This window comes from Lepisma saccharinum, chromosome 23, assembly GCF_977018435.1.
Source record: "Lepisma saccharinum chromosome 23, izLepSacc3.1, whole genome shotgun sequence".
Taxonomy (NCBI): domain Eukaryota; kingdom Metazoa; phylum Arthropoda; class Insecta; order Zygentoma; family Lepismatidae; genus Lepisma; species Lepisma saccharinum.
In genome coordinates, this window is record NC_139251.1 from 52,208,133 (window position 1) to 52,224,843 (window position 16,711).

Genomic DNA, 16,711 nt, shown 5'->3' on the forward strand with positions numbered 1-16,711 from the left:
TTGATGTTGCAGTTATCAAATTTGCTTGAATTTTTTTCCTGATTATTGTGTCTCCCAGTCTGAAACAATACCACTACAAAATCAGGCATGTCGTATTGAATACTGGAGAATGAATTTGTAGCATCAAACTCATAATAAGAACCAGATGCGGGCTTCTGTACACATTGATATGTATAAAATTGTAGATGAATTTGTGGATTTTTTATTATATCAGCTTTGTATTTAAGAGCATAACTGGCTTCATACTCAACAACAGGGTTTCTTAGCTCCATAGTCTGAATAATGCATTTGCCTGCATCTGGTAAGGTATTAGGCATAGCTTCTCCTGTAGAGTTTATTGCACTGTACCTCATCAAAGCATTGTTATCATTTGCAGCTCTTCTAAATGTGATTCTTAAACCACCCTTCCACATAATATCTTTGAAATCTGAAAAGAATCCTGGCAATAGGCGCATAGGAAACAGCACAGTGTGGTTCTTAGATAATATCTTATCACCAGCTTCAAATCCACCGATTTTGTAGTATGAAGCCTCGGTTTTGGATAATTTTAATGTGGCCAAAGCTGTGGAGGTAATGCCGGGATAATCCACTCTGTTTATAACAACGCCATGCTTTCTGATCTCAATTTCAGAGAATAGATGTGGCACAAAATTATCAACCAATCTTATATTTGAATTTGCCGGATAATCTGTTCCATCGAGCTTTACAACATCAAATTTGATGTATAGATCTGCTCTGTGAGGGTGTATAAATCCATCCCCTACATCAAGATCAACCTCAATCTCTGTGTTGGGTTGATTTAAATTTGCAAATGTCCTCCTGTTTGGGGGAAATGATTGTAGCTCATAACTCTCAATATTTTCCATTTTTTTCTTGTATGTATTTTTATTTAAATATTAATCTCTATGATTGCAGTTGTTGTGGCTCCAGCAAAATCAACTAATTCTTCTTTTTCATTAGTGACCATCAATTCAATATTATCTATTCTATTATGGCACACAGGAAAATATAATGTTGGGGACGGATTGTAGATGATTGGCTCCATGAATTCAGAATTAGGTTTGAATGTTGCAATGATGCCTGTTTGTTTGTGAGAGCCTATACCATTTGATTTGGTGATCATACCCTCTGCTACATTACAGTGAATATTCAGAGTTTCTATGGCTAAGAATTTAGGTATATTCATAGCAGTGTGTTTGATGCCTGGTTCAAGTTTTGTGTTGTTCTCAAAGCCTAACAGCTCTCCTATAGTACCCAGATCCACTGTTTCTGTAGCAGATACAATTTCTACTCTGTGAGTGACAGAATTTTGACTTAATACTATACCTCTGGGTAATTGAGCATTTAGAGTGGATAGATTATACTGCCCTGGAGTGATGACAATTTTTTCATCCCCTACTGCAATTGTATTGTTGTGGTGTGTAATATTGGGGATTAGGTACATGCCATAAAATGCTCTGAGAGCTATTGTTTTGGGATATACAATGTCATCATGCAATTTGAGTTTCAATATTGAATTTTGGCTGGTGAGATGAAATACCCCCATGATGTTTCAGATACCACAAGGCTTTTTGAAAATCTTCAATTGATGGTTTATTTATTTGAGACATATATCTAAGAACAGATAAACACAAATGTCCGCAATTAACATCTCTGAAGTTTTGAACACGGGCATTATTGTAATAAAAATTAGCTGAATTTAAATATTTTATTAAATTTTCAGGTGGAACACCTCCAAATGAATCAAACACAAATGCCTCATTTTTTAAATATTTAAGATAGCAAATCCAGTGAGTGCCCTGATTTTTGTACTTATCCAAATTAACAATGCCACACTCTTTGTTGAGTGGTTGTTCCGGTAAAGAATCAGACATGTACACACCTCTAAAATGTTTGATGCCCAGTGGCTTGATTAAAGCTTCAATATCTTGGTTTGTAAGCGGCTCTTGTTTTTTTTAAACTTATTCATGGCTCTCTTAACACCTTTGCCCTGTTTCTCCATTGCCAGGTTATGGCGCTTCTGCTCATCTAATTCTGCCCTATTCTTCTTGGCATCTATTACTGTTTTTGCTATGGCAGCTGATCCCCCGGCCAAGCTCCCAACAGCCCCGAGAGCAGCTAAGATGGCAGGGATGGTAAATATAAATCCCCCCACATGTGATTTTTTTCTTGATTGCTGTAATTTTTTTAATTGGGGGGTACTAAGCAACAATTTCATACCATGGCCCTTTGCAATACAAGAATTTTTTTTCTTGCGCTGCTTTTTGGTTAAAAGACTGTCAATAGTTTTAAGAGATTTGAGACCTGCATAAGGTATTTGATACATAACACCCTTGGCCTTCATTGTAGGTTTATTATATACATATTCACAACCCCCACCCCAGTTTTTGTTTGGTGCTCATAGCTATGGTGGTCCCCAATGCTGCTATTTTTTCACTTAAAGAAGCATCTTTGCTTACAAATCTACCAAATGGAGCCTCTTCTAATTTCTTGTCTGCAACATGTCTCTTGTCAAGATCAGAATGTGTGTTGTATGCAATATCATGGTATCTACAAGCAGCATCTAAACGATTAACACCAGGATCACCTCTGTTTAATCTGTGGTCTAATTTTGTACCGGGACCACAATATTGATAGCCTGGAATATGTAGTTCAAATGGCAGCTTGTTTATAATGTCATTAACAAGGCCCCGACCCTCAGAAATATTCCAAAATTTAGGTGGTAGAGTATTAATTATTTTTATAAGATATCCAATCCCCTTAGTGTCATTCACTATAAAATTAGACAATTTTGTGCTTATCATGTCCATAATTCCAACCTTTTCATTGTAAAAATTGTGGTTCCCAGCATTTTCCTCCCCAGCTATCACCAATAGCCTATCTTCAAGTTTCCTGACATCATCAACCCACACAAATTCTTTAGGCAGGGTGTTGTATTGTTTGATTCCACTGCCAGTCTTGATCTGTGACCATATGGCCTTGATTAAATTGTTGTATTTTGCCCCACTGCTCGACTTAACTCTTTTTTGTGTGGGATCATTGTTCTGGTATAGAGCATCTGATTTTATTAATATTTCTTTGTAATCCTCATAATCCTGATCTGTATAGCTGCCAGGCCTTTTCCTAGTCATCAGTTCCCATAATCCAGGTGTGCCGGTGTACTTAACAAAAGCACCTTTTTCTCCGAGACGAGATTCTGAATATACAATTATATCATCTCCCATAAATGTTACTCTGAAATTGCCAATTCTATGTATGATGCTGCCATCAAGCTCTGTGTCAGCATATAAGCCAAAAACCTCATCTTTATTGTCTTTAGGTGTGGTTAAATATTTTTGAGCAAGAAGACCCAATTCAATAGGATCCTGACTAGCCTCAATTCTTCTAGGAGCAATAGGACTAGGTGTATGAATACTGGAAAGTGGGGTGAATGGATAATCTAATATGTTCCTTGCAGCTACAGGTACAAGCTCTGTGAGCAAATTTTGATTTTGCTCTGTAACAGTTTTGATATTCTTACCTAAATTATTAATAGCATCAATTACAGGCTGTTCTGTTTGTTTGTGTTTTTCATAAATTCCACGGTTCTCTGATTTCCATCCCTTAAATCTTTTTACAAGATAATCTCTTAATTTAAGATCATCAATGATTGGCCTTTTCATGGTTATTTATTTATGTTTCAATGTCTAGAAAATTGTTGATTTTATTTCTGTATTTGCCACTATTGGGTGTTCTTGTCATATCAATTGTGACAAACCCATAACTGTCCTGGTTCCAGCACTTGCTGCAAATCTTGGAAAAATCATTGTAGCTCAGGTCCCCACCTACATATTCATCATGTATGTGTTTGAAGTTGGTATGATCCTGATGAAATACACATATAAAATTGCTGTTGTCCCGGATCAGCTGCTTCGGAATTTTTGAAAAAGTCTGTGCCAGGTAGAAGCAATCAATATTTTTGTGCCGGCCCTGTGTAAAGAAATTTCTAACCTTGTTTTGATTATCCAATATAATGTCATCAAACACAACAACAGAATTATCGAGACATTCATGAAGTGGCTTAACATCTGTTTCAAAAGTGGCAATATCCAATCCATCATATAGCTTCATCAGCTGCTGATATTTTAATTGTTCCAAGCTCTTAGAGAAGATATACAAGTGCCTGTTTTTCCAGTCTAACCAGTTGGGTGCCAATAAAAAATTATCAACCATTAGTGTAGTTTTACCACAAGCAGATGGCCCAACAATAAGACACCTAATATTATCAGGTAGCAATTTGCCATTTCTCTTATTTTGTTGTTCAGGTTCTGGGAGCCTTTTTATAACATCCCAGGTGCTCATATTATTATTTTGTTTGCATCGATCCAGCTGTGTTCTGGAAGTCCTAGCCATTTGACAAGTAACTTATTGCCTTTTTTGCGGATAATTTTTTCTATGAGATATGTGTCAGGCTGTTTAGTTTTGCTGAGCTCTTGTTCATAGAACCTGCCTTTGAGAATTTCTCCTCGGTGATCCTTTATTATATATGTGTTAAGGGTCCCGGGTTTAACTTGAACCACTGTAAATAATTCAGTGCTCCAGTTTCTTGTAAAGCCTCTCTTGAATAAGTGCTTATATTTGCTTATTCTTACTTGATCCCCCACCCTGTATTTGGCCTTTCTTATTGTTGGCTGATATTTAGGATAATAAACAGTGCTGATCAATTTTTGCTCATCAGATGAAGTTACTTCAGAGGGTTTCATGTTGATTGTGGAATGGACCGAGTTGTTATATTTATGTAGAAGTTCTGGAAGAATATTAATCCATTTATAATTACCCTGCAGTGTAAATTGTTTATACATAAGATTTTTTAAGGTTCTGTTGAATCTCTCTACAATTGAGGCTTTGAGGTCACTGTAACTCGAATAATGTTTTATTGCCTGGCTTTTAATAAATTGTTGAAACACCGAATTATAAAATTCTTTGCCATTATCTGTTTGCAAATAGCGCGGGGATCTTCCACTCTGATTGATAACACTGGTCTACATATGAAATTTTTTTTTCTGCTGACTTAGATATTTTAACTGATTCTATATAATTTGAGGTCACTGATTCCAAATATGTAGTCAGAAAAAGTGTATCACGTCACAATTTTTCACAAATCACATTTGAAAATTTTCACAATATTATAATACTGGCCCAAACTCCAACAATTTTCCATATAGATATCTGCACATAATGAAATTTCTTTTTCAGCTGACTTAGATGTTTTAACTGATTCTATATAATTTGAGGTCGCTGATTCCAAATATGTAGTCAGAAAAAGTGTATCACGTCACAATTTTTCACAAATCACATTTGAAAATTTTCACAATATTATAATACTGGGCTAAACTCCAACAATTTTCCATATAGATATCTGTACATATGTACCATAGTGGCCGCGGTGGCTCATTCGGTAACGCGTCTGACTACCATGCTCAAGGTCCCGGGTTCGATCCCCGGCCGGTTCAAATCCGGGAACTTTTCTAACGGTGGAAGCGGCCCCGGCGCCCACCCAGCGTCGAATAACATGGGTACCTGGGGGAAACCCTGGGGGGTAAAGGCGGTCAGGGGCGTGATGCTGATCACATCACCCCCACTCACGACCGGATCAAGAAAGTGTGGGGCGTTACTCCCACACCCCCTATACGCCTTCATGGCGTGGTGATATGCACAGGGGAACACTTTACCTTTTTTTTTACCTTTTTTTTAGATATCTGTACATAATAAAATTTATTTTTCTGCCGACTTAGATATTTTAACTGATTCTATATAATTTGGGGTCGCTGATTCCAAATATGTAGTCAGAAGAAGTGTATCACGTCACAATTTTTCACAAATCACATTTGAAAATTTTCACAATATTATAATACTGGGCTAAACTCCAACAATTTTCCATATAGATATCTGCATATAATGAAATTATAGGACTACAAACATAGGTGGCTTAGCTGATAACAGGTATTAAGTTGCATTGTTTCACAAGTTACATTTCAAAATTTTAAGAAAATTATATCCGGCTACATTCCAACAGCACTTGCAAAGAGATTGCGACGTAGTCAGATGTCCATGCAGAGTATCACGTCACGTTGTTTAAATCAAACATACGTTTGTATTTTCTCAATGGGGAGTTCTTTATGGACAAAAAGTTTAGGCAATTCCGGCAAATTGATCAATTTGTTTCACGAGCACAGACAGTCAACACCCGATGCCGGTACTTATGCTAAACTTAACATACACCACAGAATAGCACAACATGCATACCTACTTAGACAAACATTTTCGTTTCTTTGATTTTCTGGAGTAGGTGGCCTCAGGAACGTCACGTTGCAAGCACCAGCAATAGTCGGCCATCATGTTTTCATTTCACCTCCCCTGATATCGGTGCTCCATGGTTTTTATGTCTTGGTGGAAGCGTTCGCCCTGTTCTTCACTTACGGCACCAAGATTGGACGGAAATATATCTAAGTGGCTGTGCAGGAAGTGAAACTTGACACTCATATTTACTCCTAACTTTTGAAACGTCACCAACAAATTTTCAACCAGAACCTCGTAGTTGTGCGCCCTGAAGTTTCCAAGAAAGTTTGTAATGACATCAGAAAAGTCACACCATGCATCTTTCTCTGTGCGGTTCATTGTTTGTAAGAATTCTTCATCTTTCATTGGCATCCTTATCTGAGGACCATCAAAAATACCTGCTTTTACTTTCTCATGCGTCAATGCAGGAAATTTTGAGCAAATGTATTTAAAGCAAGCCCCATTCTTATCCAAAGCTTTTACATACTGCTTCATTAATCCCAACTTAATGTGCAGTGGAGGAACACTTTCTTAGGATCAACAAGCGGCTTGTTCTGGATGGTTTTCGCCCCGACTTCAAAACTTTTCCTGGCAGACCACACACAGTCTTCGTACCCAATGTTCGTTCCTTGCTCGACTGTCCCATAAACACAAAAAGCATGGATATTTCGTGAAACCTGCTTGTTGACCAAGTAACAGTGAAATGACCTTGAGATCTCCGCACACAAGCCAACTGTCATTTGCATACTTTATCTTTCGAAGCAGTTCTTTCATTGTTTCGTAGCTTTGCTTCAAATGTACGGAGTGGCCAACAGGAATGGATGCTAACTTATTGCCATTATACAGCAACACACACTCCAAACTCCTCTTCGACCTATCAATAAAAAGCCTCCATTCTTCTGCATTATACGTACATCCCATAGCTTCAATTAGTCCCTTCACATCTGTACAATAGACAAGTTCTTCGTCCCTTTGAAAATATCTTAATAGATGCCTCTCTCTTTCCCAATACATGAAGGTTGTTCCAGACGATAATATATTTCTTTCCTTTAGTCTACACAGGTCCTGCATACTTTTATGAGGTGCCCAGGATTTATCTTGGTCACCCAATTTAATTCCAAAATATGCACTATATGCTTTCCTTACAAAGTCAGTAATATTTGTTCTTTGTTTTGGGGCTAACAATGCTCGAATAACTGATTGAAATAATATTCATTATAATATTCCATGTGCTGCCATCTTGTGCCCTCTTTACGTAATACGCTGTTTCATTGCTCTAAATATACATCCCTAATATTAGATAATTTTCTATTTTCCTCCGAAACCTGACGTGATAGAAAAAAACGGATTTCGGTTTTGGATTTACCACCCTCGAATTACTAAAGAACAACCATCAGCCTCCAGTCAGCAAAATGGACGTAGACCAGTGTAATTGTTCTAAAAGCTTCTGTAACACATGCCCCAGTCTTGGATTTGAGTGGCACAGCCCAGGCAAATTTTGAAAATGTGTCTATTACAGTGAGTAGATACTTGTAGCCCTTGTTGATTTTGTCTAAGTTTTTCAACTGGCCACTTGCCATTTCAATCAAGTCCCCCTGCCATAAATCATCTATGCCCTTTGTAACTACTGGGAGTCTCTTAAAATTATGTCGGGCTTGTCTGTGTAATTCATCAACAATAATTTTTCTAGACATAATATGTAAACAAGAATATTGCAACTATGGGGTGTTCAGCAGCTGAAACTGCAGGATTTTCTAAATATAATTTGTCCCCTATTTGTATTTTAAATTCCAGAGAGCCATCATCTTCAACATAGGCTGTTTCTAATGTATTGGGGTCTGTAAAATCCTCTAATTCCACACTGGTGATTTTCACTCTGTTATCAGCATTTGTTATTGATAAGGTAGGGTAGTGATGTGCCTGTGGCTGTAGCCAATATTTGATCTTGATTGGTCTCAATGTGCCCCCAACAAAAAACTGGTAATAAAATTGTGCAGGGGACAGCATATATATTTTGCCACCTGGTGTAAATGGAGAATCATATTCTTTGTTGGGGATGCTGTACAATTCAAGAATTACTGTATGTTTTGGATTCTCGATTATGCCTGTTATTTCCTTTTCTGCTGTGAGCAATCTGCTTGTTACAGTTTCAAGATGCTCATTGATAGTCCTAACAACATCATCATGGCCTGGCTTTATTTTTATGTCCACAACAAGTCTCTTGTATTGTTGCACAATTTCTTGTAGCTGGGTGGCAAAAACAGACAAAGCATTTGCTTGATTGGATTCCATGGTCCCTAGCTGTTTCTTGATATTAGCTACAATTTGTTGCAAATTTTCAACAACTGCCAATTTTGAATTTTGAGCTGTAAGATCATGGACCTGTCTTCTGATATCCTCAAACAGGGCATGCAATTCATTAATATGTTGATTGGTTGGTAGAGTGGCCACTGCCTGAGTGAGATGTTTGATCTCTGCCTGGGTATTCTTGATATCTTCTGATTTCAATATCCTATTCACTGCTCTCTTAATATTTTTAAGTTCCTGTGATGTAGGCAAATTTGATACTGTATTTTGCAAAGATTCAAGTGCCAATTTCACATCATTTAATTCAGAAGCATCAGCCACATTTTGCATAGCATTTTGGAGCAGGGCTATATCTGCCTGAGAGGGTGTGGATTGTTGTAAAATTTCAAGTTTTGTTTGGATATCATCTATCAAATGATGAAAATGAGACAGTTCAGATTCAGTGTTGAGGTTTTCAAGCTTTGTGATTTGGTGCTGGACACTGACAAGAGTATCTACAATCCCAGGCAATCTGGATTCTAGTACATTTGCCAAATCACTTTGCACTGCTGCTATTGTACCTTCAAGATGGGTTATGGTACTTTGAATTTTTCCAAAATCTTCATATGTTTCAAGTTGCAGCTTAATATTTGCTACACTCCGAGTTATTGCATTCAAAGCATCAGAAGATGGCAAATTGTTCATAAAATTTTCAAGTGTCTCAATTTTTTCTTTAACCTCGGCTATGGCATTGTTCAGAGGGTCCAGATTAGGTATTTGGAGTGACTGAATCTGTTCCTTTAGAGTGGAAATCACTAGATCAAAATCTTCTTGTGATTTTATGCTTTTGACAATTGTTTGGAGCTGTGTCTGGACATTATTTATCTGCTCTTCCAATTGCTGTTTCAATTGCTCAGAATTGTTAGCTTGGGTTTTAAATTTGGCTTGAAGAGCTGCTACAGCCTCTTCTAAACTTTGAAAATTATCCAATGTGGCCAGGTCAGTATATTTCTGAAGCAGCAATTTGAGTTCAGAATCAATTTTAAGAAGAGGGTCCATGCATTGTGATTGCAAATTTGTAATTTCTAATTGAAGACTGGCATTGAGTGTAGTTTGTAAAGCTTGTAAATCACTTCTTAATTTCATGACTCTGACATCAAGCATCAGAATCTCATCACTGTGATCTTCATGTCTTGTATGGCCAAAAATATCATTAGGCATTTTGTTTAGTAGTTATTTATTATAGAGTATCTGATTCTTAATTCTATAAAAAAGGGTATAAGCTTATCATAAGATCCAGGGACCTCAATATATAAGCAGTCACCAGCAGAAACAGTATATACAGTGCCAGAAACCATGTTTGAGTGCTTAATTCTATAAATATTTCTCCCTACTGAAATTTTGACATCACCCTCAGGGGTTGTAATAAATTGCAATTGCCCACCTACAGGTAATTGGTAATGATTTAAATTATTGTTAAATATGTACAATATTTTGCCTGTTTCCTCATCAATATCTGTAAGTATGCTGTTCAGATGAATAATTAAGAAACCACTCAGTTTAGATATCATATCAGAAGAGGGTTGTGGTGTTGGCAGCTCCATAATATCTTGTTTTTTGAACCCAAATAAGTTCATAGGAATGTTTATTTATTTCAAATCATGCTCTGTGATTGGGCATTGATTGCCATTTTTCAAATCACAATGACCCCATGGTAAAGTATGAATGCCACATGACAAAATGCATCTCTTATCATCATGTGGGTCCAGAGCCACTTTTCTTACAACATTTGAAGTCAATAAGTGATCCACACTCTGGATTCTGGATTCTGATGTTTTGATTAAATTCTGGGATTTGAGACAATTTTTATAATCTTCAAATTTAAGCTCTTTTTCCACAGCTACTTTGCCAATACCCTTGGCCTTTTTAGCAGCAACACCACTACATGTTTTAAAACTGTACATCTTGGCACTTAACCCAGCAAATTCCACAATAACATCACCAAGTGTCTCATCTTTTAACTTGCCGGGCACTTTTTTGTTGTGGGGTTGAATATTCAAATGGCCTGGCAATTCACTGGTATCAAAATATTTAAACAATTCAGGCTGTGCCATATCTTGATAAACATCTTCTGTTTTAATATCAAGAATAAAACTATCCGTGTCCATGTACATCAATTTTATATTATCACCATAAAAAGGTTTGAACACATCATAATACAATATTAACATATAGGAAATCGGTAGGGATGGAAAAGAGTATATAGATCTTGCTCAAGATAGGGACAGATGGAAGGCCTGTGTTGCTGCAGCCATGAACCTTCGGGTTTAAGAAGGCTAGAGAGAGAGTAATTTGGCCAAATCCAATATTGCAGCCCCTACATAAATAGGTTTATCAAACTTAATCTTTGTTTTTTTCATGTTGAAAAGTGCCATATTTTCATCATAAATTCTTCTATAATTGAAATTAGGCTTTGCAACCAATTTTTTGCTCAGGCTGGGGTCAGTAATTATTTTAACATCGGTATGTTTTCTGACATTTTCAATTGTTTTGCCATACACAGAATTGACCATCAATTTAAACAAGGACTTATCAAATTGGCTCATTGCAGATGTTCGAAGCTTTGTGTTTTTATATCAATATATGGTTTCAACCATTTTGAGTGCCTGAACCTCAAAACTTTGCCAAGTTTGGTCACTTGAACACCATGATTCATCAGGAACTGGAGGTTTTTGTAATATATGACATAACCCTGTTTTGGCTCCAGTGTCATCATGAGCTTCTTCTGTTTAGAGCCAGGTGAGCACTGAACCTCGGGAATTGGGGGCAGATCAGAAAATTTGTTGTGTAAATGATCTGGAATTGTCAGATCAACCTCTAAGAATAGGCCATAATTACTATCATCAAAGTCCTTAAGATCCTCAATATTAAAATCTTCAACCCACTCAAGCCCTGCATATGGCAATTTATCCATCATAGCGCGACCATAGAGGCTGTTTGCATCCACATACAGTATATAATTTGATGGCAATGCTGGATTATAATCAGGCATATATTTGTTATTAGCTCTGGCATATCTCTGAGAACATTGCACCATCCCCCCTCTTATATCTTCCTCCATAAACAGATACATGTTCTGATCTTGGATCAGATCCAATGGCATTTTGGTGTTTAAAAACATTGCAGACCATGCTAGGCCCGGGGCACTGAAAAAATATATTGGGTCCAGTCCATAATTTTGCATGGAAGATTTTCTGAATGCCTGCATTATATCAGCAAAGAGGGTCACATCAAGTTTCAAATAAGCCATGTGATAATCACCAAATGTCTGGCATTTTAAATTGTTCCACATCAATTGGGCATGGTGATAATCATCATCAGTGATTCCAGATCCTCTGATTTTGCTGTAAAACTCTTGTTGTGGTGGCAAAGAACATTCATCAAATTTAGAAAAATCTGTAACATAATCATATGGATATACACCCTTCCGCCTAATTAATTTCAGGTCCTGATTTGGAAACAAAGCACGTGTGATTTTGAATTGATCATCAGATAATTGAGTGGCCAGTGTAGCCAGGCTAGCAGATAAAATTCTGTAAGAATCAAGAAATCTTATGTGAATAGGAACACCATTAACTTTAATTATTTTGCTTATAGATATATATTTTTCATCATTTTCAGCTAAAATATTTAAATTCTGCTTGTCAAACCCCTCATATCTGATCAAATGATGGAAATCATAATTGGATGCTCCATGGCAAAATATGGGGATAAATTTTGGTCTCTTGATCTTAATATTACAGCTATTACACAGGGCCATTTTGAATTTACCATCTGTATGAGAATGGTGTTTCACCTTGATATTTGTATCTGAAAATTCACAATCACATACCGGGCATTTTTCTGCATTGTTGAAATCTTCAATCTGTTTCTCTGTTAAAGGCAACATGGGTTTTGATTTTAATAAAATATTAGATGCTATGTCACGGCACTCATTTTCTATTCTATGTGCAAATATTTTGATGGCATCTGGTCCCATGTATGAATCTTTTTTGGTAACAACACCATCCTGTACAACCACATAATAAAAACTGGAAGGTTCATGTAGCTGGTATGGTGTAATTGAAGATTCTTCAGGATCTGGATTGCAGGATGCAAGAGATTTGAGGATTGATTCAAAATCACAGACAATATATGCTGGGTGTTCCAACAAGGCTTCAAACTTTTTGAATTTGCAATTTTCACTTGGCATTGGCATCACCATATGAACAGGTTTATGATTGCCACAATATTTCAGATGCTCAATTAACTTGTTTTTTGCAATTTCTGCATTCACTTTACAAACCCCTTTTATTATTTTTTTGCCATCAAATACACTTAAACATCTTCTGCACAACTTGAATATTGTATTGGATTTGTCTAGTTGTGTTCTCACTAAAGCTTCAAGATTATGTATCAGAGTGTAATGATATGTGCCATCCCCTTCAATTAAGAGCAGATCAATCGGAACAGCAGAATCATCATCAAATGTACTGATTCTGAGAGGTTCTATCGGGCAATTGCCAGTGGAACAAATAAATACATTAATAGATAATTGTTTGCCATTAATATCCCGGGCCTTTTTTTCAAATTTATCAATATTCTGTACAGACATTGGATATTCTAAACCCTCCATTGCATCGTCAAAATCATGTTCATGTTGTTTGTAATAATTTATTCTCTGAGGATTTCTTGAAACTGGAAACAAAGCAGCTAATATACACCACAAAAAGCATTTCTGGTCGGTATTTTTTATATTAACCACGGCTCTTCTGTTTTTAATATTATCAGGTAATGGCAAATATGTAGAACCTTGTAATGGGCTGAATTCAGAAATATTAACATATAACCTGTGTGGAGAGCCGCATAGGCTCCATCCAGACTCTTTTGCTGCAAATTCAGAGTGTTTAATGTTCAATTGATCTATCAACCTGCTTATTATTGTGTCTGAATTTGCATTTGAATATACAGGTACAGTTGCTGTTATGTGGGGCTGTATAAATTTTGTGCCATTTGGTTTCTTATATTGAGTATACAATTTGAGGGACAGCTTATAAGAGCCATTTTGTGCATTTAGAATTGCCTGCACATCAGGTTTTTTACTGTTCAAAAAATTCTTAATGCCACATCTTGGCTCTGATACAAACCGATAATCCCTAAGTTGGGCATTAAAACTGCTAAGGATAGGTGCATAGCATAGCTGCTTTGCAGGTCCAGCATTAACAGGTGCTTCATGCTTCCTTTTCAGACCAGATGTGGATGGTTGTGGGGGCAATGTTGATGACTGTGCAGAGCAAGTGCCTTTATGTTTATATGTGAAATATTGCATGTTATATTTTCTATTGCATTTGGGGCATATTTTTGTGGGAGTTCTGTATTTGTCTGGGTCACAAATCTTTTGGTGCTTGGCCCAATTGGGGCTGGATATATTCTTATTGCATTGATTACAATATTTTTGACTTGGCATTTTTGTTGTTGTTTATTATATACAATTTCCTGGGATTCAAATCAAAATTCTATACTGGATAAAAATATCAGTTGGGTTCAGTACTGTGCTTTGTGTGTGTGTATGTGTGTATGTGTGTGTGTGTGTGTGTGTTAATATTTTTGGCTTTGGTATTTATATAAAATTTCTTGGGGTTCAAATCAAAACTCTATACTGGATAAAAAATATCAGTTGGGTTCAGTGCAGCCAAAAAAACTGCATAGCTCTATGTCAATTAGTTCTTGAGATATTGTATTTAGGAACCACTTTGGCAGGAATAAAACTGCCCGGGCGGGGAATATTGATCCCACAACTCCTTGGGGCGGGAATCTGAGGAACTGCCCCGAGTATTGATCCGTGCAGTGGAACTGGCCGTGCCGCAGCTCCTCCGGGCGGGAATCTGAGAAACTGCACCGAGTATTGATCCGTGCAGTGGAACTGGCCGTGCCGCAGCTCCTCGGTGCGGGAATCTGAGAAACTGCCCCGAGTATTGATCCGTGCAGTGGAACTGGCCGTGCCACAGGCCCTTTTTCCCCCCTTTCCCTCTTTTTGCCAAAAATTTGTCTTTTATGGTATCAATGTATATTGTTTCTATGACCTTACTTGGGTTATTCCGCCAAATTATATGCTTCAATTCTCCTATACTTTGGTGGAGCCTGTTCAGGTTCTGCCCCCCCACTTGTGGGTTCCACTGCCAATCCAGCAATGGTGAAGAATCTGCACTGTGCCCTGGCTTTTATAGTTTTGTCGGACCAATCAAAACCTTGCTTTCAAAATTTCTGTTTATTAATTGTCCAATCTTGTTTATTCTTGTCCTGTCTTGTTGAATTTTGTTTGGACTGGTCCTAACCTGTAATATTGTGTCCTGTCTTGTTGAATTTTGTTTGGACTGGTCCTAACCTGTAATATTGTGTCCTGTCTTGTTGAATTTTGTTTGGACTGGTCCTAACCTGTAATATTGTGTCCTGTCTTGTTGAATCTTGTTTGGACTGGTCCTAACCTGTAATATTGTGTCCTGTCTTGTTGAATCTTGTCTATTCTTGTTCTGTCTTGTTGAATTTTGTCTATTCTTGTTCTGTCTTGTTGAATCTTGTCTATTCTTGTTCTGTCTTGTTGAATTTTGTTTGGACTGGTCCTAACCTGTAATATTGTGTCCTGTCTTGTTGAATCTTGTCTATTCTTGTCCTGTCTTGTTGAATTTTGTTTGGACTGGTCCTAACCTGTAATATTGTGTTCTGTCTTGTTGAATCTTGTCTATTCTTGTCCTGTCTTGTTGAATTTTGTTTGGACTGGTCCTGTCTTGTTGAATTTTGTTTATTCTAAGTTACACTGTATAAGCAGAAATAGTAAATATGTGTGGGTGGGTGTGCATGGCTCATATGAGTATTTTTGGCCTAGTTTTAAGTGTGGCCAAAAAAAAATATCAAGAGGGGCATATTTTTGACAAATTTATGGACAACAATCCCACAGAAGTGCCTTTTGTAAGTATAGGCACATCAATCTGAGGGGGGTTCATACTTTCTGAGAAATTCCAGAAGGCATTTTTACAAAAATCTTGGATTAGACAGGGTTCCACACTTGAGCAAAAAGCTCATATGGGCATGTTGAGCTAGTTTTAAGTGTAAACAAATCTGCCTGAGGGGGGTTCATACTTCCTACACTTGTAAGTGGTGCTCATCCTATATACTTTCCCACTACTCAAAATCACTTCTGATAGGATTTCTTTCTTGCAGCTCGACACTAGAGACAGCATTCTGCTGTGCGACTAAGAGTAGTGGAACGACTCTGGAATCTACAAGAGAAGGAGAATCTACAAAATCTTCAAACTGTGAAGGTTTTGCTATTTGTAATTATGGAATTAATTTGTTTAGTGATAAATATGAACTTGCTGTTCACATGCAAAATCATAGTAGAACAAATTCGTTTGAGTGCTCAATGTGCAAGGAATCATTTAAGGGGATAAAATATCTTGTGGAATATACAGGAGGTCATAGTGGTGAAAAGTCTTTTTTGTGTTCAACCTGTAGCAAATCTCTATCATTAAAACACAGTTTTAGAAAGCATTTGAAAACTCATAGTGTTGGAAGCAAGGAAGATCTTCGAAAACATTCCAGAACTGATACTGGAGACAAGCCCTTTGTATGTTCAGTGTGTAACAATACGTTTGCAGTGAAGTCAAGTCTTAGGAAACATTTAAGAATTCATACTGGAGAGAAGCCCCATGTATGTTCAACATGTAACAAATCATTTGTAAGGATGGCAGATCTTAGAAAACATTTAATAATTCATACTGGAGAGAAGCCCCATGTGTGTTCAGCATGTAACAAATCATTTGGAAGGATGGGAGAACTTAGAAAACATTTAATAATTCATACTGGAGAGAAGCCCCATATGTGTTCAACATGTAACAAATCATTTGCATGGAAGGATAGCCTTAAAAAACATTTAATAATTCATACTGGAGAGAAGCCTCATGTGTGTTCAACATGTAACAAATCATTTGCATGGAAGGATAGTCTTGAAAAACATTTAATGATTCATACTGGAGAGAAGCCCCATGCGTGTTCAACTTGTAACAAATCA

The 16,711-nt window shown here is 37.0% G+C and overlaps 1 protein-coding gene across 1 annotated transcript in view; it reads left to right on the forward strand.

The window, feature by feature from the left end:
* Positions 1–16,711, forward strand: part of LOC146005505 (uncharacterized) — a 106,092-nt gene that overhangs the window by 52,076 nt on the left and 37,305 nt on the right. The window contains exon 3 of the mRNA XM_083144750.1: positions 15,862–16,700. Within this exon, the coding sequence (XP_083000876.1) occupies positions 15,862–16,700 (839 nt within the window). The remainder of the gene's footprint in view (positions 1–15,861; positions 16,701–16,711) is intronic.